This window comes from Balearica regulorum, chromosome 8, assembly GCF_011004875.1.
Source record: "Balearica regulorum gibbericeps isolate bBalReg1 chromosome 8, bBalReg1.pri, whole genome shotgun sequence".
In the NCBI taxonomy this organism is placed as follows: domain Eukaryota; kingdom Metazoa; phylum Chordata; class Aves; order Gruiformes; family Gruidae; genus Balearica; species Balearica regulorum.
Window position 1 is genome coordinate 25,613,582 of NC_046191.1, and position 22,040 is coordinate 25,635,621.

At 40.6% G+C, this 22,040-nt stretch overlaps 1 protein-coding gene across 1 annotated transcript in view; it reads right to left on the reverse strand.

Moving 5' to 3' along the window:
- Positions 1 to 2,697: 2,697 nt before the first annotated feature.
- Positions 2,698 to 22,040, reverse strand: part of CFH (complement factor H) — a 32,979-nt gene continuing 13,636 nt past the window's right edge. The window contains exons 7-24 of the mRNA XM_075760154.1: positions 20,693 to 20,872; positions 19,031 to 19,231; positions 17,561 to 17,737; positions 16,614 to 16,790; positions 15,333 to 15,512; positions 15,023 to 15,196; positions 13,501 to 13,683; positions 11,784 to 11,966; positions 10,242 to 10,424; positions 8,739 to 8,918; positions 7,004 to 7,210; positions 6,223 to 6,399; positions 5,402 to 5,578; positions 5,087 to 5,263; positions 4,708 to 4,890; positions 3,763 to 3,963; positions 3,263 to 3,460; positions 2,698 to 3,104 (exon numbers count right to left, since the gene is read on the reverse strand). Coding sequence (XP_075616269.1) covers positions 3,091 to 3,104; positions 3,263 to 3,460; positions 3,763 to 3,963; positions 4,708 to 4,890; positions 5,087 to 5,263; positions 5,402 to 5,578; positions 6,223 to 6,399; positions 7,004 to 7,210; positions 8,739 to 8,918; positions 10,242 to 10,424; positions 11,784 to 11,966; positions 13,501 to 13,683; positions 15,023 to 15,196; positions 15,333 to 15,512; positions 16,614 to 16,790; positions 17,561 to 17,737; positions 19,031 to 19,231; positions 20,693 to 20,872 — 3,152 coding nt within the window. The 3' untranslated portion in view covers positions 2,698 to 3,090. The remainder of the gene's footprint in view (positions 3,105 to 3,262; positions 3,461 to 3,762; positions 3,964 to 4,707; positions 4,891 to 5,086; positions 5,264 to 5,401; positions 5,579 to 6,222; positions 6,400 to 7,003; positions 7,211 to 8,738; positions 8,919 to 10,241; positions 10,425 to 11,783; positions 11,967 to 13,500; positions 13,684 to 15,022; positions 15,197 to 15,332; positions 15,513 to 16,613; positions 16,791 to 17,560; positions 17,738 to 19,030; positions 19,232 to 20,692; positions 20,873 to 22,040) is intronic.

Genomic DNA, 22,040 nt, shown 5'->3' on the forward strand with positions numbered 1-22,040 from the left:
AGACTTCCAGCTCTGGGTTCTGGCTATAGCTGACTAGAGGGCAGATGATGCGTTTGTAAGGCTGCTCAAATGAATGCAAAAAATAAATGCACTACAGTAGCCTATAGCTTTGCATCAAAAGTACTGGCAGTATTTTCCTGTCACGTGAACGAAGCTTAGCAACAAGAGGCTTCACTGAAGCTTGGGGGGGAAAAAAACCCAACCCACCACATTTTCTTTTATTTTCAAAATGAACATGTAAACATGCTGTCTGCCGCTCTCCCACCTCGCAGTCCAGACAGCTAAAGGGAACGTCGGCTCCCCTGACAGGATGGCAAGAGGAGCAATTGCGACGAATTCCCAGGCACAGAAATGATCTTGCCCCAGAAGGCCTACCTGCTCGTTGATTCAGGCTCCAAGAAGACTCAAGTGCCTTCGCAGACCAGAGCCTGCGGTCTGCCATGTGACAGCCTACGCTAACATTACGGTCCGTGATCTTCAAGTACGGCAGGTTACAGAATAACGTGACTGTTTCCAAGGGAAAGGCGCTGTTAGTCATGGAATTTGCCTTCGTTTACTTGGCTTTCCTCCATAGCTATTTGTCATAGGTGGAAAAGCAGCATGACACTGCTAAACTCAGTTTAAGTGGACCTTTAAACGCACACGTGCATGCTCACACTCTCTGCGTAATTTGTTCTAATACCGGGTTCCGCACATCTTCAGCAGTGTTTTCTCTGTATCTTCCAACAGTATTTACTGACAAAAGAATGTATTTTACTTTGTCACCTGATTTTCCTCTGTGTATTATTTCTACCATGTTCACTGCAGCAGGAAGAGCAAGAGTTTCCCCAAAGGTATATGACTTTTCTGTCCTTTGCTATCAAGTGAGAAGCCTCGAAAAAGGCTTTTAAACATTTATCATTAAGTTTAGTGAGATTTTGTAAAGTACTAGATTGAGTATGACATGACTTAAGGCGTCACTGACACAACCTAGAGATTTGTCTTCGTGTTCTGGATGCTTATTTTTTACATGTCTTGCCAGCATTGGCTACTATCTTAAGGCTCAATATACTAAGGGCAAGGTCCATCGTTAACAATAGCAGATTTAAATCCCTATTTCAAATAGCAGTTTTCTCAATTTCAAATTGCTTTGATCGACTTCCTGCCAACTGCAATTGCATAGACATTGTTTTTTACCTCATGCTGTGGCCGACAGCTCACACTAGGCTTAGCAGTGTCGGCTCTGCCATTTTCTTCTTGTTTGCTGGTGTGTTAGCTTCTCTCGGCAGTTGCTTTGCGAGGAATCTTTGTAAGCCACTGGTCCATTTTGCGAGGGTTAGTTGGGTTAAAACTAAATCTAATCGACAAATGCCCTTAACTGGGCACATCTAAGTTGCAGTGTGCTGCAACAGGCTGAAAGCAAACGGATGAGTGAGGCTGCTACTGTGAACACCTCCGCATTGTGGAGCACCCCCTCTCCCCCCCCAAGGACACGTTGGTACCAGTGCTGTGACATGGAACCCTATGACATACAGGCCAAGTGAGATCACCACTGCCAAATCTGAATGTTAACTATCAGTAAAAGTTGTTTGGTTTGTTTTTTTGGGCAAAAAAATAAATATAAATGGAAGTTCTAATACTTTCTTTCTGTAACCCAATCAATCGTCTTCCAAACTCCTTGGGGTGCCTGCACCCCACTTTGGAGCCCACTCCAAAGGGCCTCCAGCATTGATTTGTCTGGGCTTGAGCTGCAGGGCTCCCTCTTCTCCAGGTTCTGGCAACAAAAGACCTGTGCGTGCTCAGGGAGTCAGCTCACCTTTGCTCTCTCCACATCATGTTCGAAGAAAAATATGGCCAGCTATTTGGTTATGGGGCTGCCAAAGCAAATATTTAGCTGTTCTGAAATCTCCCTTATCCTCCAGCAAAAGCAACCACAGAAGAAGTAAGTCTTGCTTCATTTCCTTAGAGAGAAATCAACCCCTATTAATACCCCACATGCATATTAAGATGGGCTCCTCTAACTATATACAAACAAATAAGGCATGCTGCTTTAGTTGATTTTAATGACCCTAGTGCAATTAGATGAGGTTAAAGAAAAAAAACACCCTCTGAGATGAAGGCACCAAAGGCCATTGGAAAATTACCCCTTGGTGCACGGTGGGCTGCCCACACTGGCTTTCAAAAAAATATTAGAAAGCGAACAGCAAGAAGAGAAACTGCGTATCACCTACAAAGCCCCATAGGTAAGCAGCAGTAAAAACGCTTCCTCCAACCTTCTCCCGCCCAGCTAGGCATCAACAAGACGCAAATGTCTGATCTCTTCCCATACATCAGCTGCAATATGTTACTGGCTCAGCTACCAAAAAATCAAGAAGGTCCTGGCCCCATCAAGACACCATCACAAACTCTCCTAGAAAACAGCAGGACAGCACGTCCTATTGCAGGACCTGGACCAACAAGTCATCCCCGCCTCCACCCAGAAATCCCCATTACTCACATCCCAACATCCTGCCCTTCCAGCAGATGTCAGGGAGGCTCAAGTGCCCCATAAGAACTGGATCTGCGATCTAGAGACTTCCTTGAGTCACGTAAAGGAGACTCCACTCACTCGCTCATCCTGATCAGGCAGTCAGGACACTCACCTCTGCCGTGACCCCACAGTAGTTTCCAGGCAAGCGCACAGAGAAGCTAGGAGCAAACAAGGCCAAACACACTTGCTGATGAGCAAATTACCTGCGGGCTTTAATTCGCGTCTCAGTATGCCACCAAAGCCAGCCTATTTCAGGACACAATTGTTAAAAATTCAATATAGATCAATATAGAGTGGATAAAGTGTAAGCACAACCATTCAGATGGATAAAATGTAAACACATTTACAAAATGTAAATACATTTACAAAAAATGGATAAAATGAAGACCAAATGTAAACACAATCATCCAATAGTAATTAAAAAAAACCAAAAACCAAAACCAAAACCAAATTCCAAGACAGAACATTGGCAAACAAAGCACAGCAAAACAGGAAACTGCCAGGAAAAACTGAGCTCAAATCACTAGGTCAGTCGAGGGATCTTCCATTCCCACAGCTGGGCTCTTTCAAGCCGTTTCCATTTATGCCCACTTCCCTGCAGCATAAAGAGAAACAAGGGGAAAAGGCATGAAGACCAAGCCTGTGCACCACAGTGGTTCCTCAGAGCAGTGGACTGGCAATTTCAGAAAAGCTGCCTCCTACAGCACTCCGCCTCCCCCCCCCACCACTGTGTCCTCAGCAGCCAGCACTTACATTCACATGTAGGATACTTAATCACTCCATCCAGACACTCTGGGCTAAATTTCTCAGGGCGTGAAACTTGCCGGTACCACCGTTTGCATTCAAAGAGAATAGAATCCCCGGAGTAATAGGTGGAAATGCTCGACCAGCTCGATGACCGTAGTCGAATATTGTTCCTTTCCATAGTCCTCTCATCCAGTGTGCAGTTCTCTGGAAGAAGCACTTTCATTATTTGCCTGTAGACCTCACACTGAGCAACTGATGCTCTGAAGCTGTTGGTACCAGCAGAGAGCCCCCGAGCGCCCTTTCCCCAGCAGCCTTTCCGGCTCAGGTACGCCAGTCATCGGCTTCTTGGGGGCACTGCCCCTCACCGCCTGCAGCTTACAGCATGCTCCCGCACCCTGGCACCCTGCTACTACCTCCCCAGGCAAGCGAAAGGCTTTCCCTTGGCTTCAGCACTAACAATGCAACACCACTGCAGCTGAGCGGTGGCTGGAGTGGCCATGACTTACTTCCTGGCTTGCACCATGGATATTCTAATGTCCCCTCCGTACATTGTACTCTGAAGGGGGAAGAAGCTGGATCCTTCACGTATCCTCTTTTACACCGAAATTCAGTAACGTCACCCGATCTGGAATACAGCTTGTTTCCTACGATCCATTTCAGCTCAATATTGTTTCTGCGCATGTCGTCTTCAGCTGCTGTACAGGCCACTTGAAAAAGGCAAGAGAAGAGCGTCATCACTTCATACAGACACACCACAGGAAACTTTATTTTTCACCCTAGATCCCACAGAAGTTCTTTGCATCACAAAACGCTTCCAGCTATTTGCTCTGTTACTCTGTGCCTCTGTTACTTGTGACAGGAAAGACACAAGCTTCACATCCAAGCTAAAGGGGAAAAAGACCATGGCTGAGACCCCATGCAGCGCTTTGGAGAAGCCTTTCCCCTCTGACAGTCACACAGGGCAAGATCAAAGCATGGGTGGGGGAAGTCACCAGGCACCAATGAACTTCCTCGTGTCGTTTTGAGATCCCTCCTTCACCTCTGTCCAGCACTTTGCTAAATTTGTTTCCTCATGGCCATGTCACGGACACGCCCCCAGATTTCCCCAGCACTGCCACGCACTTAGACCCATTGTCCCCGCAGCAGCCTCCCCAACTCGGGAGCCCTGCACAGTGACGGAGATGCCCTCACACAGCGGGTGTTCGGCCAAACTCCTCTCGTCCCCAACCCACTGTGGTGGCAAGAGACAGCAGGCAGCAGAGGCCACTACACGAGCTAACTCCAAGAAGAAACTCCTTCCGGACAAAAGAAGGACTCATTGGTGGTCTGCCCTGCTGGCATCACAGCCCCAGCGCAAGTGATGCTGCACAAGTGATACCCTCAGGACTGGGAAAAAAGAAAACGGCAGCAGTTACGCAGCCTTTGGCCATGCAGCACGTGCTTCAACCTACCTAGGCAAACTGGGGGGCTTGTCCACTGCCCGTTAGTACAGCTGATATAGCGAGATCCTTCCAGGACATAGAGACTTGGGCATTTGTATTCCAGAGTTGTACCTTGTGAATATTCTTTCATGGGGAAGGAAAGAAGGTCTCCATTTTCAATAACTGGAGGTGGGCCACATTTCCCACCTTTCCCTGGAAGAAAATTTCCAATCAGAGGGAAAACCGTGAGAGTTTAATTGCAACGGAGGCCTGGCCACAAATACTACCAGACAGTATGTTGGCACTACTCTGAGAAGAAAGCAGAGAGAAAATGCCATTGAGTCAGGCAGCTTCACCACGGCCTCACTGACAGGCAACTGTACGAAGAGAGAGAGAGAGATATATATACCTTTGCACTTTGGCAGCTCTGTCCAGGTCCCATTCTGACACACTATGGTGGAAGCCCCAGTCATCTCAAAACCTTGCCAGCACTGGTAGTGAGCGCTCTCCCCAGGCAAATACCTTGACTTTTTAACACCTTGAACATTACCACCAGCAATTTCTGGAGGAGGTTCACATGTCACATCTGAAAAGAGACACTGCTGCAGTCACATTTGCAGTACATGAAGAAAACGGAAGTAAAAAAGGTAAAGCCTTGAGAGTATTTAGGTAAACAAACAGTCCTCTCTATGCTAACAGGCAAGAGGAAAGCACAGATTCCTACCTCTGCAAGTCGGTGCTTGTGACCATTCCCCATTTGTACAAGTGACAAAATTTCCACCCATCATTTGAAAGTTTCTTTCACATTCATACTGCACGCTGGCACCAGGCAGATACCTTTCCTGTTGAGTGCTTGTAATAAAAGCGTTGGGAATTTCAGGTGCAGCTCCACAGCTAACATCTGAAGAGAGAGGTGCATTTAAGAACAGTTGTGCAGCAATACGACAATCACAGTACCCTGCATTTTGGAACGCCATTGTTCCTAATGAGCACAAGTTATTTGTGTAATGCAGATCATTTTCTACAGGTAGAAAAGGAAGAGATTATGGTCTTTATTCTGTAACACTTCACCAATCAATATTATTTTTGCGTAGAGTGAATGAAAAGAGAAAAGGCGTTGCAGAGATCTGCTGAAGGTGCAGATTGGTGCTGTACAGCACTGTGTGCCAAAGGGCTGGAGAGTGAAGTGATTTCTTTACTAGCTGAAGGTAACTTTCAGCAACTGACATTCTTAGTAAGGTGAAAATAAGCTACATCATTACCCTACCAGTTACCTCCTCCTTTGCAGGCAGCATCCATTCCCCCATAACCCTCTCTCTGCTTGATTTCAGCAGTGAGCTAAGGGCAGTCGCTAGCTTCAGCTCACAGGGGAAATGATTGCTTTGCTAATCTACCCTGCTTGTTGTTTCTCAGGAGTCAGAAAAATGGGTGCTGTGGCAGCCTGTGCAAAGCAAGACTCTCCTGCGTGCCTGAGTTGACGTTATTTTAATTAACAACATGAAAGACTGAGAAGGATCATAGACTACTTAGAAGTAGAACCTATACCTTCACAGAAGGGCGGTGCTGTCCAATTTCCTTCTCTGCAAATAATTTCAGGGGAACCAACAATCAGGAAACCTACATCACACTGGTAGCGAATTGTTTCACCAGGCTCGTAAATTTTCTTGTTTCTGCCTTCAATTTGAGCATTGGCAACTTTTGGAACACTTCCACATGGCATTTCTGAAAAGATACAGAAAGTTGATGCTTGCGCTAGTGTGATATACATATAATGAGTGTACCGTTTCCACCAAACAGATGCTTTCGAGAGCTTTTTCGAACACCAGCATAGTCATCCACTGACAGTGGCTTTTATCTAAAAGGTAGCATACAGAAGATTAAATGTCATTCCTCTAAACAGACATGGACTTCAGTCACTGAAATATTTAGATCCTGTTTCTAACCATGCCAGAGAAGTTTAATAAAGGCTTCTGTCCCTTACTACACAGAAGGGGTTTCCATCACTGAAGCACCAAAGCAACTCCTAGTCACTAGTGCACTCTGTTGAAAACACATCCTTGGATTATGACGATGTGCCCTGGACTCACCTGGCAGAGATACAAACTGAACAAAGATTGCAAGAATACAAAGGAATATTTACAAACTAAACTGCATTCAAAAAGTCAGCCTTGCATCCGATCCTGATTGCTCTGAAGACATCCACGAGGCACGATAAGATTCCACAGCAAAATATGGAGTTACTGGCTCTTGCTAGTCAACCCTCAGTTTCAAACTCTTTCAATTTCATTGCTAAATGCACTTAAAAAAAATTTTTTTTGGATATTACCCAAACATGCAGGAGCTGAAGTCCAGCTTCCCATAGAACAAGTTATCTCTGATGATCCATTGAACACGTATCCAGAACGAGAAACATACTTAAATTTAGCACCAGCCAGATAAATTGTTTTCCCTTCTTTTTCAATTTTTAAGTTTTGATTTTCCAGCTGGGGAACATCAGCACATTCTACAGGTTGTGGTGGCAAACACGATCTTTCTATAAAATACAGAAAACACAGATAAACAATAATGCAAGACAACTAATATTCCAATGACATATGCAGTCTAAACCGGACCAAAAAAAAATAAATCATCCAAACAGAAATTAAATGGCTTGAAAGAAAGAAGACGAACTATCTAAGATACAGAAACTAAATTTTCTCTCTCGTTTCTGTCCTACATGGGGTTTCTTTTTTTGCCCCTGACCCAAATTAAAGCCATGGCATACAAAGGACATACAGTTACAAGTTAGTATCAAGAACAGCGAAAATTTCATAGGCAGAGAAATAGAAGAGACATTATCTTGTCTTGGGATACTGAAAGCGAGTTTCTGGAATGTTAGCTATTAAATTTTTCCACCATTAATAAAATTGTACCAATGTCCTGAGGAGTTTTGTCAGACATGATGAAAAAGAGAACAGAACTTACAGAGTATTATAATATACTTCCTGATACATACAATGGATTAAGTCTCTGAAGCCTTCCTGAGTCAGAGCTGTCCCAGTGCTTTCTTCTGTACTACTCTAGAGTGAGTGGACTTAAATTATGTTTTATATGCATTTGTAGTTAATTAGTAAATTAGGTTTTATTAGTTGACACATCAAGTTGAAAGCATGTGTTTGCATTGAATTCCACAACACAAAAGATCTAATTACAGTCAAAGTTCCTGTTCAGAAACTGGGACTGGGAATTTTATTTCCATAGATGCTGTTTTATGAACAACTCAAGCACTTTTTTGGTTATTCTTCTCTACGTCTGCCACTTACCAGCAGAAATGGAGACTAACATGCAATGCAAAAGAAGATATGCATCAGAATTTTGCAGCTTAAAAATACAGACATGGTTGGCATGTTGTGCACATCTGTCCCCAGCTGGCACCTCATTTGTCCTGTGCTCATCTACCTCCTATGCATTTCTGAAAATGCTTTATTCTGCCTTTTAATGAACTTCTGCTTTCAAGATATCACCTGCATTGATAATATTTTGGATTACAGATTCCTCAGCATTTCTTAGAATAGACGGCCTGAGTTATGCTGTATCATTTATAGTTCTATTACAGAAAGAAGCCACAAAAAGAAAAGGAGAAAAATCAAGAAAGAATAAAAATGAAAAAACCCCAAAGACTGCTACTACTATAACTAAATAATAATGATTTTTTTTTCACGAGAATGCTATTAAAGGCCCCCAGTCAAAACTGAGACTCCATTCTGCAATATGCTCAACAAACGAATAATCACATAGCTCTTGAGGAACTACCTGAAATTTGTATATGTCATTTAGAGAAGTCTGTGTAAATAAAAAGATTTACTGTCCAGCAGTAGGTTAACTGCACTTTCTTTAGCAACTTACATTCATTGCTTTTCTGCAATTACCTGTTATGATATATAATTAATTATATATTCTATTGTATATTATATTTATATTCTTAACATAAATAATATCATCCTCCTGCTAACGATGACTGCAAATGCATAACACAGAAATTAATAATAAAATAAATAGAAAAAAAATAACCCACTACTGACCCACACAGTAAGGTGGTGATTGCCATTTTCCTTCTATACATGTTATTTCTTTCACACCGATGAGCTGGAAACTCTTCAGACATGAAAAAGCTATTTTACTCCCATGCTTGTAATTTCTTCCAACTGTTATCTGTTGAGCACTGGGCACTTGAGGTGGAGGTGGGCATGTACTCTCCTCAGCTAAGGACACATACTCATGTTATACTAGCACATAAGTTAAAATGTAACAGTCCATCACAGATTTAAACACTAACAACCAAGAAAACACTGGCAATAATTCTTCAGCAGCTATCTCATACTTTAATCAATACCATGATCATTTTGTTCTGCTTCAGAAACACCAGAGCTGTCTCCAGATGCTCATATGCTTTTTACCTCGTTGAAAAGAGAGTCACAGTTGCCTACACCAATCTAAGCTGGAGCTTCTTGTAGTCCCTCCTTTCCCTTACACACAGCTACACATTCCTGTGTGCTCTCCCCATTTGTCTCTCTATGGTGAACTATTTTATGAAAACTGGACTAACTTCTGGGGTTCTTGTTTTGTTTTGTTGTTGCTTTTTTCATCAGACTTAGCGGACAACAGAGCTAAATGCGAATCACCAATGGAAACAAAGAAATAAACTTCAGTTTTCACACTCAAGGAACAAAGGGCCACTCCTGCCAAAGGAAAGAAAAAGTGAGGGAAGGAGGTAGATCTAGGAAGGAGGAGACCTCAGGAACTTTGTTTGTTGCTTCTAGTGGTTCCAGAACACTTGGAAGGTAAGGACATTTGGTTTTGAAGGGGAATGCTCCCTGGAGTGATTGCCACTCTGTGCACTTCTCCCACTTCCACGCATCATTTCCCATGAATCTGGTGTAACCAAAGCAGGCAATGAGACAATGATTGTTTTACAATCATGCCTTCTACAGGTAATATCCTGCTCTGCTATACATAAAGGCAGTCCTGCAGGCATCTGACCTTTGGTGTGTATTAGGTAAGGGCAGTCCCCTCTAGGTCTGTGCTTTGGAGTTGGCCAACTCAGTTTTTTTCTTGTTCTTTCACTAGGAAGCAATTGGAAAAAATAGAGGGAAAAGAAAAAGAAAAATCAGGAAAAGAAAAGCTTTGAAGGTTTACAGGAAATAAAGGAACTTTGGCTGGAGTGTGAGCTATGTGCTACTCTCGTGTGCACCAGGGTAAAAACCTTTTGAAGATCTGAGCTTAAATTTACCATTGAATCTTTTCTCACATCAGAAGTGATAGTGACAATGGTTCCTATAGTCAGAGTAGAGATGATTAAGTCTTCCTCTACTAAAACAGTGCGCCTCTAAACCTAGTTAACTGTTGAAAATGTTCCCATAATTATTCATGACTATCCTTTAGCATATAATCGAGTAACCATATATATAAGTATGTAAGCATTTTTATTTCAGACTAGTGACACAGTGATACTAAGAAGCTTTAAGAAAGAGCATTTATCATTCCTACATAAAAAGAAGAAATTGTATGCAAATCTAAAAACATACCTGTACATTCAATCTCTGGTAACCATTTTCCAGACACACATGTTGCCTGTTTAATACTTTTGTCAGCTGATGTGCATATATACTGTATAACTCCATGGAATGTAGTCTTCTTTTTTGTCCTGGAAGGACGACCATTGTGCACAAGCTCAACGCCCATTGGAAGTACACACTGAGGAGATGGATCTGAAAAAATCAACAAACAAAAGCTAATAAAAAATAGATTTAATTTGGATAATACATACATATGCATTCACTGATGAAGAGGTCATCAGTTTCCTTATGCATGTCCATGTGAAAGTGTTTTTTTATTTACTGTAGTTTGAAGTAACTCCTAAGATTCCTAGATTAAAGAAACAGAGTGAGGTTTTTTTTTTTTGTTCTTGCTGCCTAAAGTAGAGACTGTTCCCAGTCACAAAGCAACTATTTTTATGTTGACAGGATCCCTTTTGCTGAGTGCAGGAAATAATATAAAAAGTAAACATTTTTTTCTTCCCTAAAACTATAAAAAGATATCAAGATGAGAAACCTTTTGCTTTTAGAAACAGGAGCATAAAGGAAGTACCAGACCACACCAAATACGTACGAGGCATCAATCTCCTGTGGAAGTATATCTAAATTCTGATTCTGAGAGTCAGGACACAAGGCACTTGTGAAAGCTAAGCAGACTGTGTTTTGTACCAGATTCAATCACCATAACTGTAAATAAAGGTACAGTGTACACAAATCACTGATGAATATAAAAACGCTTCTGAAGAAAGGGGGAACCAAGAATTGGATATATCATAAACTCTATTCTGTTAAAGATAAGTGAAGTGCCACAGTAATTTATCCTAGACAAGACTCCTTCTTGTCCAGTATTGCTTTTTTCTTAAATTACTGACTTCAACGTAATTTTTTTTTCCTTAGGAAAAGGGTTTAGTTTATATCTTTTTAAAAGACATTATTTTCATTCAATTTATGCACTGCAAAACTAAATGGGAAGATGAGAAAAAAGAGAAAACTACTGATCAGAAATGAAAAGTACTAATCCACATAAAAATGGTGAGGATGGGATAAGCCTAGCACATTGTGGCTACTAATAGTATTTTAAATTCCCAGCAGGATTTTACAAAACCAAAGTACTATACAGAGACATAAACTACAAGCAATTAACGCAACAGGCAGGCTACTTTATTGCAGGTATGTTCCAAGGCTTCTGAAGGGTCGTTATCAGGGAGGAACACTGGAAAATGGGTAAAAGCCACCATACACCAAAGACGTACCCCCATACTTGATTATACCCATTGTGCAAGTGTCTGTTTCCTTCCCCAAACCGACTCAGAGCGCTTACAAAGTTGTAGGTGCAGAGTCTTTCCAGGATGAAGGACATGTTCACATTTAAAAGAGGAGTAAATAAAAAAACCCAAAAACACCCTTAGTTGAGATTCATCAAACTATAGTATCTCTGGCTACATACTGATTGCTGAAGTCCTTGAAATTTTGAATAGCACTGTGTTACACTCATATCCGAAATATTATGGAAATATCATGGAAATAGATTACCGGCACAAAGAGGTAAAGGCTTCCATTCCCCATTAAGACATTTTATTTTCATTTCCTCAGAATTGCCAGAGCCTTTTTTACATCCACAAATTACTTCATCACCATGTGAAAACTGGGTCTGGTCTTCCTGATGAAGAACAACATTCGGAATAGAGGAAGGTGATCCACATGGCGTTTTGTCTTCTGTTGAAAAGAGCAGAAGTATTCCACAATAATATTGGAGTCATATATGAATAGCTGAAAGAACTTAAATAAAAGCTATCTTTGCATTTGGTGAGTCAAACCTATCCCCATTAATTGTAACAACTAAACTTCAACACAGCTGTAGTATGTATATGTTTTAATCAGTTCACTAAAGCTCTCTCCTGTCTTTTCCCTTCCTTTCAACGAATGTCATTGACATTCAAACTCTCAGGTTTGAGGTACACTACCCAATGATGTGCACAGAAAGTGCGTGCTTTGGCAGGAGACTTGACTGTAGAACTGTTCACCATTTCAATAGCAGGACTATAAAAAACTGTTGGAGATGTCTGACTAGCTTAGGGAAGACAGCAACATACATAGTGCACTCATAGTCACCGTGTTTGTAGCCCTGTGCCCCAGTAACATACAGTATTGCCATTGTTAGAAGAGGCCACAGAGTTTGTACCAAGCTTGTGAGGCCTCAGGATGGAGGCTTATGAGGCTGACTTTGTCAGAACCTGTCTGGACCTGCCTGGAGGCTTGGTTTTACTTACTTTAGCTGTAACAGACTTTCTCTAGTGATCAGGCTATAGCTAATTTATTTTACTTTTGGTTATCTCTGTATGGCACAACCATAGTTTTGTATACATAGCAGTAACAAGTTTTTGGTCTATGTAGAGTGAGCAATTATGACTCTACTATAATTATGTGGGTTAATACAGGGCTAGTATGACAACAGAGTCCTTGAGAAGTGGGGACTGAGGTTGCGTGTGGCAGAGTAGAGGCATGGGATGGTAAGAGACAGGGAAGAGAGCCTGGCACCCCCATGGCTATGAATAGCTCATAAAAGGGCAGCTTAGACCTGGAGATGATCACAACTGGTTTTAGGGGTAACACAAAGAACAAGTATGTAACATATTTAAAACGAACTTAACATATCTAATTCAGAACTTGTAGACCAGTGAAAAAAGGGCAAGGCATAAAAGCATGCTAGCAAACCTAAAAAATGCCCCAAGCAGATCCTGTAAGGAGAAAGAGGAAATCATCAGCATCAACCTTGCTCCCAGTAAATGACTTGAGATACTGATAACTTCCCTCCAAAACACACCAGACTGAAGCCATTGACTTTAGGTCCCAAAGGGACAGTGGAAGGGTAAGCATAACACCAGAAAAAGGGGTAAATGAGAGAAAGTGTGTGTATAACAATTGTAATTATATATTATAAATTATTTGTATTACTTAGATACTCTGTATTATTTATATATTTATAATTATTCTTTATATATTATGTATTATTTTTTTCTCTTTCTGTAATCCTCACAAAAATTCTTTCATTGGACTGTTAAGATTTCAATTATACTACTGATAAAGTTTGGGTTTTACATATAGTGTGTGTTTACTTTTCATCCATATCATGATTTTGAACATAACATGTTACACCTGCAAATATGTAATTTTAATTGTGAAAATATCTGTGAAGCATTATCCTACAGTGAATTCTAGCCTTCTCACAAGTAAGAGTTATATAGATTACCAGTGCAAGAGGGAGGAGATGACCATTGTCCATCAACACATTCTATTTCCTTTGATCCAACCAATTTAAATTCGATGTGGCATTCATATTGCTTTCTGTCCCCATGCTGATACTGGTCCACAGAGCCACCAGCAATACTTCCATTGGTAATCTCAGGTGGAGGTCCACAGCCTCTGGTGTTTGCTGAAATCAAGAGATCAAATCTATGCTCTGAACTCAGTACTTGTAGCACAGTTACACGTTAAGTGCAACACAAAATAAATTGAATTTGTTGCTTAAATCTAAGAAAAATCAGTAGAACAGTTCAACAGGCCATTAGTTTATGCCTTTGAATATCTGGATTTGCTTTGGGCTGGAGATCACAAACAGATATGTGTGACCCTGGCTCACCCTACTCTTTTACTTCCATGCACTGCCAATTTCCTGCTATGATAGAAGAAATGGTTGATAAAACCAACCCAGTTTTAAGAGAAAAAAGCATGTTACATGGAGGACATGGAGGACAACTTCAGTATTCTTTAAAAATAAAAAAAGGTAAAAATTCTGCAAGTAATAATAGCCTACATTATAAAAATCACCCAGCAAGTGATATGTACTGTATATTAAAGGAATTAACTTCTGATGGAGTGCACAGAACTCCTGTTAAGGGAGCTTAAAATGTTCCTGAGCTAAGGAGCTAACTATAGGAAATACACTTGTTTTTAAATGCAAAAGAGAGTGCCCCAAAAAGGGTGACAGCATGGAAGACAACAAGGAAATTGATCGAGTGGGAAGGAAAGGAGATGAGAAATATGAGATCCCTTCATCCTCCCAAGCTGCCTCATGAAAGGGCCTAGCACCAGCAAAATAAACTCCTTTCAGATGGCACTAAGTTGTGCTCTGTCTTAAAAAGGATGAGAAGAATAGGGGCATATATCCTCCCTTCTGCATGAGTTTGCTCATACTACTGCATGAAGCTGAGGAATTTCACAGGGAAAACTCTTCACTGCGCCATTTCCAAAACAGCTTTTTTTCTTCAATACCATGTGATCAGAAAAAGGAACATAGGGTACAGTATCTGATGGGTATCAATATTAGGCAGTGACAAAACTTAGTACATTTAGGATACAGTAAGAGAGGATATTACTCAAATTAATCACTCCTAATCACTCACACTGCTATATTGCACATTATTTATGCCTTTTTGAATAATAAATATTTTTCATACATTACAGTCAATAACCTCAGTGACGTTTTGCGCAAGCCATTTACCAGCTCACTTTCAGTTACTGCAGAACTCCAATTGGCATAACTAAAGCTAACAGAAAGTTCAACACTGAAAGTTCAACTGTTCAGAGTCTTTCACATAAAATAGCAAAACACTATGAAATGATTCAAAGAGGACCAGTTCCTGCCCTCTTAGAGACTAGGATGGGATAATTGTTCTTGGGTGCAAGACTGGCTTATAGAAAGTGTCTGCAGAAGTCTTCAGGACCCAGGCATTTTCATGTATTTCCTACTACAGTAAAGTTAACAGAATTACCTTTACACACTGGTGGTGATGGAAACCATCCAAAGTAATAGCACTGAGCAGAGGCAGGTCCAACTCTCACGTAATTGTTTCCACAGGTAAATTTCACAACATCTCCATTGTGGTATTTACCCTCCTTGGGAGAAAAGTCTCCATTGGGCAATATCAGCATTTCACATTCTATTGCTGCAAAGACAAAATATTTTAACATATAGTGTACACTCTACTAATGATTAGAACAAAAACAAAGAAAGTCTTAAAGAAAAAAGCTTTACAAAGTGTATACAGAGTCACATTGATTAGCAAACACAACAATATTCACCAAGACACTGGGGCGTTGGAATCCATTCACCATTTATGCCACACCTTGTGGTACCAGTTGGCATATTCTTTGCTGTTTGATATCCTTCCAAACATGCATACTCAATTGTATCTTCAGGCATGAACATAGTTTTATTTGTGTGGTAAATCAAAATGTCCAAATCAGGTGTTTTACATGATTCTGTAGAACAAAACAAAGTTAGTGCATTTTGTGATCCAGAAACACTGTCCTTTGGAACCATCATTTCTGTAGTTGCTTGCGTGTGTGCTAGTCTACTGAACTACTCAGCATATTTGAAACATTAAAAATTCTGCATTGCCAGAATATGAATGTAGAATATCATATATAGCATATTCACGTAATATCTATTGCATTAATCTTCAGAAATATGTCTATAGAAGTAATATCTAGTATAAATATTTCTTCCTTAGATTCAATTCCTTTCCTTCTAATAATATCATCATTATTATTATTATTATTATTTTTATTATCATCATAGCAAACAGTTTGTACTCCTGCTCCCCATGGTCATTTGTGAGGGGGGTCAGAAAAAAAGCTGCAAAATCCTAGGTAAAGGCAGTCTGAAATAAAAGGGCAAGGTAAAATATCAGCTAAAGTTGGTCAATATTATGAGCCTCAGTATTGTAACACTGGAAGTAATATTACACTCCTACTCAGGAGAGAAAGGAACTTCTAAGAGGAAAAAGGCAACAACAGTATGGAGGTATTTTCAGGAAAAAGCATTCTAGTGTTTTTCACAAATGTACGTTTTAAGACCAGCGCAGACACACGCATAGTGCTTTTTATGCATATTGATAACGTGTTTCCAAATAATGAATCCCATTTTTCTCTAGTTTGGTCACATTTAAGGAAAGTTCTTGGCAGAATCCCTTGGTTCAGAGGCATTTCTTCATAAATCTTCCCTCACAAGTGTGAAAGGGGGGAGAATTGGGGGTAAATTGCGGTATATGTACCTTGTATCAGGTAAGAATCACTGGAGAGGTCAGTGATTACCCTCTACTTCTTTCTAGAGGTCCAAAAAGATAGCTCGCCTAGAAGAAAGTAGATATTTTCCTGCCTTATTCATTTCCTTTATGTTTTCTCCATATTTCTTGGACCCCCAGAAAGGTTAATCTCTGGAGGATCAGTCCTCTGCTTAAGTCTCCCTCTGTCCAGTAAGAAAACTCTACCAATCTAGATGACAAAAATCTGAGTACCTGGGACATCATGTCTGTGTCAGTCACAAATGATAGGGAGCTCTGAAGCCTTTACGCTACTCACTGATACACTTTGGATATGGAGTCCAGCCATTCTCTTGACACCGTGTCACTCCTGTTTCTTGTCCTTCTGGACTTACAAAGCCAGAACGACAACTATAGGTCACCTCCTCCCGTAAATGAAATATTGTTCTTGCCAAGGTGAAATAACCATTGTCAAAATTGATAGTCTGGCATTTTTCTGAAAGAGACAGACAGAATTTCTTCCAAGTAAAACGCTGCTAAACTACAGGCTTATAATACACAGAAGAAGGAGGACAAATGAAACAGCAGTAGGATTTAAAACATTTTTAAGAGCACATGAATTTTTGCTTCTGCATTGAGCTCTTTTCCTGGGGAACAACCGGAAAGTGAAAAGCTGAAGTTCACAGTGACCAATTAGCGCAGCACAAACAGGGATGGATAGGGGTTTGATTTGCAGCAATCCTGTAAGCTTCCAAAATTGTATGTCCACATCTGGTCTTCACTAGAAATGAAATTCATGGTGGGCATGCACTGCACTGTGCATGCATAAAGAGGACCTTTGGTCCGTATTGCAAGGGGGGCACACCAGAGATCACCATGGTGTGCAGGTACCACCTCAGTTCTACAAAAGAGAATCCATTCGGAGTGCACCTACTGCAGGACTAAAGTAAATATAACAAGATTTCACTACTGAAGACAAAAGAACTATGACTCCCATTCCAGAACTTATATTCCAGGAGATCTGCATGAGCCATGTGTGGACATTTCACAGGGTTACATTCTGCACGTTTGTATAGCAACTGACCTCAGCAGCATACAGTGACATGAGAACTGCAGGAACCAGTTGAGAGAATCATAGCATTGTGTTTCCATTGTAGAGCACCTAGACTTAGAGTTACTAAGTAGTGGTGACAGATTAATGTAGGTGATGTCATGATGATTTACTAGTTTTAGCGAGAAACCCCAACAATATACAAGAGCACTCACTTTTACGTATACATCTTGGACGAGGTGACCAGCCATCCTTTGTGCATGTGACTTCCCCATCTTCATGTTCAGTATGATAGTCCATGGAGCAGACATATTTAACTCTTTCACCTTCTGTGTAAACACTCTGTCTATGTACGAAATTACCGTTTTGCAGCTGTCTAACATGACAATTTTCTAAAGAAAGAAGGTAAGTGCATTTAAGCATAGTAACTTGTACAGCAAGAACTGAGGTAAATTAATTCTTAGGAAGACAGTTACTAAAAAAGGACCTCCTAGCACCTTTCTGTATCCTTCTATCCCAAAGACATTCGTGTTCAAACCTGAATGAAATCATGTTTTTTTTCACTGCCCTAAGATTAATGAATCACATGAACAGGAGTGCAAGTCACTATACAGAGGGCTAAGAAGTGGTCTAGTAAACAATATTGCTTACCTAGTGTTCATAAGCAAGGTTGGTTAACTTCAGTGCCTCTAGTGTCACATACACCAGCTCTGGTTTGGTCTGCTATGTCTCTAAAATGTTGATGTCTGCCCTGAGTGATTTTCCAGCATTTGCTTCCAGGAGATTATATCATCGCTGTGCAAATGTACCAGCCTCTCGAACCAGGTGTAGAGATTTTAGCAACCGCTAAGCACACTGGCTCTACAGCATCCTGTGCCCCCAAGAGCCCAGAACAAGGAAGATGGCTGAAGGAATGCTATAGCTGTGTTACTTGAGTAACTGATCCTTTCCTCCAGGCTGGACTCCACTCATTTCCTGCACTGAGCACCACTCCACTGAGGGCAACAGGGAAAGACCAACCTTTTGTAATCCACTTCCAAGCCCTACTAGTAGGTAAGTACTTTACTGTGACTGAAGATGTGTGTTAGGAGAGGAGGCCTCAGATTTACATCTATTTACAATAGATGCTTTACATCTATTTTCCATAGTTCAAACATTAAGTCTGGATCTCTTGCTGATGCCATGCTCACTTTCAGCTTATTGCAAGTCTGCCACCTTCTCAGGTCCAAATGTTATCCAAAGGGACCAGGCAATGGATCTCAGAGGAACCTCTAGACAAAGTGCCCAAGCCATGGAAGGAAGAGTATGTTTACATAGAGTAGAAACTCTTTGACTGCGCAGCTGTGTGAGCAGATGAAAGTAGATGCATGCACATGACCCAGAAATCAGAGAAGAGAAACATTTCCTGTGTATTTCTTAATCTCATGGATAGTTTCAGGAGTAAAGAATCTACAAAATCCAAAAGCACTGTTTCAGCCTTACTCACTTCAGAGTGTCACTTCCCAACTGACAGTTAGAGCTCTGCAGATAGGATGATAGTCTGGGTGCAGTTCCAGGGGTCAACTAAAGCAGTTCTACTTTAACAAACTGTTCTTTGTTCTGTATGTGCTCCATTGGCACAATTTCTGCTGCACAGACTTTTGATAATTATAACAGAATTCAGCATATAGTGGAAATGTACTTACTGAGGCATTTTGGCTCTGGAGACCAGCCCCTTTCAGAACAGACCATTCGAACCCAGTAGTGTCCACTCGGGGTTGAATAACCATTATTGCAGTGGTAATCAGCATGCTGCCCAAACCTCATGGGAAAGTAATAGTTTTTGTGGTATTCCAGTTGTTCACTTAACTTGCCATTTTCTATAGCTGGGTAGTCACATGGTTTCTCTTGAAATAGAATTTAACAGTAATAATATCAACACATGCATGACAAAAAGCTCAGGACACAATTAATTCAGACTCAGCTTCATCACCTGAGTGTTTTCTGAAACTGCCAGAATCAGGACAGCACACCCTGGCAGATCCTCAGGAGTCCAGGAACAATTACACTCTGCTTCTGGTGTCTTTGTCATTGCCTACACCTGTGTTGGTTCCCCCCGTTTCCATTGCAAGCAATAGAAATCCAGTCAATATTCTCAGTGGATTCCAAAGCCTGATTCATGAGACCAAATCTAAGTATTGATTCTACAGTGAAAATACACTGTTTTTGTAGAGTGTCTTGACTAAATTTACTATGCTGACCATGTTGGGAGCCCAGACAGCTAGCTCAGATATAGACACTGGACTATGGACACTTAAAATTGAGATTACTCCTGTCACCATTTTCATTTGTAGCATTTGGGATTCTGCACAAAAGCTCTTCCTAGCTCTTCTCATTTTTATTTTAAAACTATAGCGTTTTTTTCTTCTGTTCTCTCAGTTCCTCAAAAGAACTGACCCTTTCCAGGGACAAGTCAGTGATAGAAGGAGGAGATTCCCAGAAGCTTTCATTTAAATTTACCCTTGGCCATGGCAGGTAGGCTTGTCCTGAGGTGCTCTGACCCAGAGCCTACATACTGGGGCAGGGGAGATCACCCACTGGACAGACCATTGAATAATAAGTGAGGTGGTCTCAGAATGATACCTGAATATTAGAACCCACACATACACAGAGGAAAGATTAAACCAAGTACGAACAGTGAATTTTTTTGGAATAGTTCAAATCATCCCAAGATTCATTTACAAGAATGATTTCATCAGGGTTTCTCTCACGTTCTGTTTTCTAAGTTTTCCATTTATTTTCAGTGACCAAAGATCAAAGAGTGCTAGATTATGAAATTAATTGCTAATTTATTGATTGATTTATTTGTTAATACTGTGCCTACTGGGCAAAACTACCATTGTAGTTATGGGAAGTTTAAGCCAAGAAAGAACTTGTAAACAAACAAGAATATCTTGTTTTGTTATTTGACAGGTTATGATAAGTAGAATAAAACTGTGATTGGTCATAATATACCAACATACAACTGTAAGTAAAAATCTAAAGCTGTGGTAACTATGAAGAAAGATAGCTTCCAACCATTACCTATGTTTTGTTTTGTTTCGGGTACTTTAACACTCACTATGTCCTCTTATTTTCACTGGCATGCTAATCCTCAGGTGGACCACAAACCTTCCTGACAGAGCTGACTATATCACTTTTTAACACATACTTTCACAAATACAAATTAAGCTTTACGTCATGAAGAAACACAATGAATGAGCAGCTCTCATTTCTCATGCTGCTTAGGTTTTTCTCTTGACCTCCTTTTCACTGAGATATTTCCAGCAACTCTACATGTTCTGTCTTCATTCATGAGAGCTACTTACGGACACAACTTGGATCAGGTACCCAGCCATTCTTGGTGCATTCAGCTGTGCTTCTGCCAGTCAAAATTTTAAAATGATATCCAGGATTACACTGTATTGTGATTGTATCACCTAATATGTAGTTGGCTTCTTGAGGTCTAAAGCTCCCATTGGGAATTCTTGGAGGAGAGCATACAATTTCTAAATAAAAAGAGAAAAATTGGATGCTAATTTGAAGAATATGTTTATATTTATTGCATAAGTTCTTATTTTCATACTATATTGACCATAACTGCATTAAATTGTTAAAAATATGTTTCTTAGGACAAAGAAAAGGTTGCATTTCTCTCCAGCTCTTAGAAATGTATGGTTCTATAAGAAGAGAGTGACAGCTGTTACAGATGTTATGCTAATTAGAAGATTAAAACTTAATTGCAAAGAGAATAGGTGGAGCAAGAACTAGAGGTGATCAAACTGAATTTGACTAATCTTTTCCAGTAGGTCATTCCACAGCTGGAGCTCAAAATGACCTATGCTGGGCTCACACATAGCTCTCCTGGGCTGGTTTACAGACACTGTCCCAAAGGAGGGCAGGTTCACTGGCAGGACCTAAATGGAAAAATAACTATACTTAACTAGGAACTGATCATTCAAAGGCTGTGTGATTAAGATGAGGGTCTTGCACTTACACTGGAAGTATTTCAACAACCGAGAAAGGATGAGAATGCTATTCTAAAAAGCTCACGATATCTTTATGCTTGGAGAAGCCAGGCAAACATATTATTTATAAACCCAAGCCTGTCTTTTGAGGCTTTTTGTATTCTGCTTCCTATTTAGAAAATATTACCAACACATTCAGGGCTGGGAGAGGATGACTATAAGGTAATTGCAGGTTGGTTTTGCTGTGGAGTGAAGGTGGGTGAATCAGCCATATGCATGTACTGCTGAATCACCTAGGTTCAGTGGTCAGCAGGATCCAGAACCATTATTTGAACATGCCCCAAGTATCAAAGCCCAGTATATCAGTGTCTGGAAGAATGTTTTGTTTGGCACTTCTCACAAGCAGTATGTTGCTAAACCATAGGCAATGCATATTAATTAGTATCATTACTAATCTTGAAGCAGAAAGGTCAAGAACTGAGTGGGCACTGACTACTCTTTATTTCTAAAGGAGTCTTTCTGGAAGCAGTCCCAGGAAGGTGGGTGGTACATAACATCCTACAACATTGCCCTGTTGCCAACATTTTTTTCCAGTTTCAAGTGTTCGGCAATTTCTTGAAGACAATTCAAGGCACCAATGATTTCCCCCAAATTTACATCAAACTATTTCAACTGGGACATAACATGCATATTTGTGTTTGTGGGATTT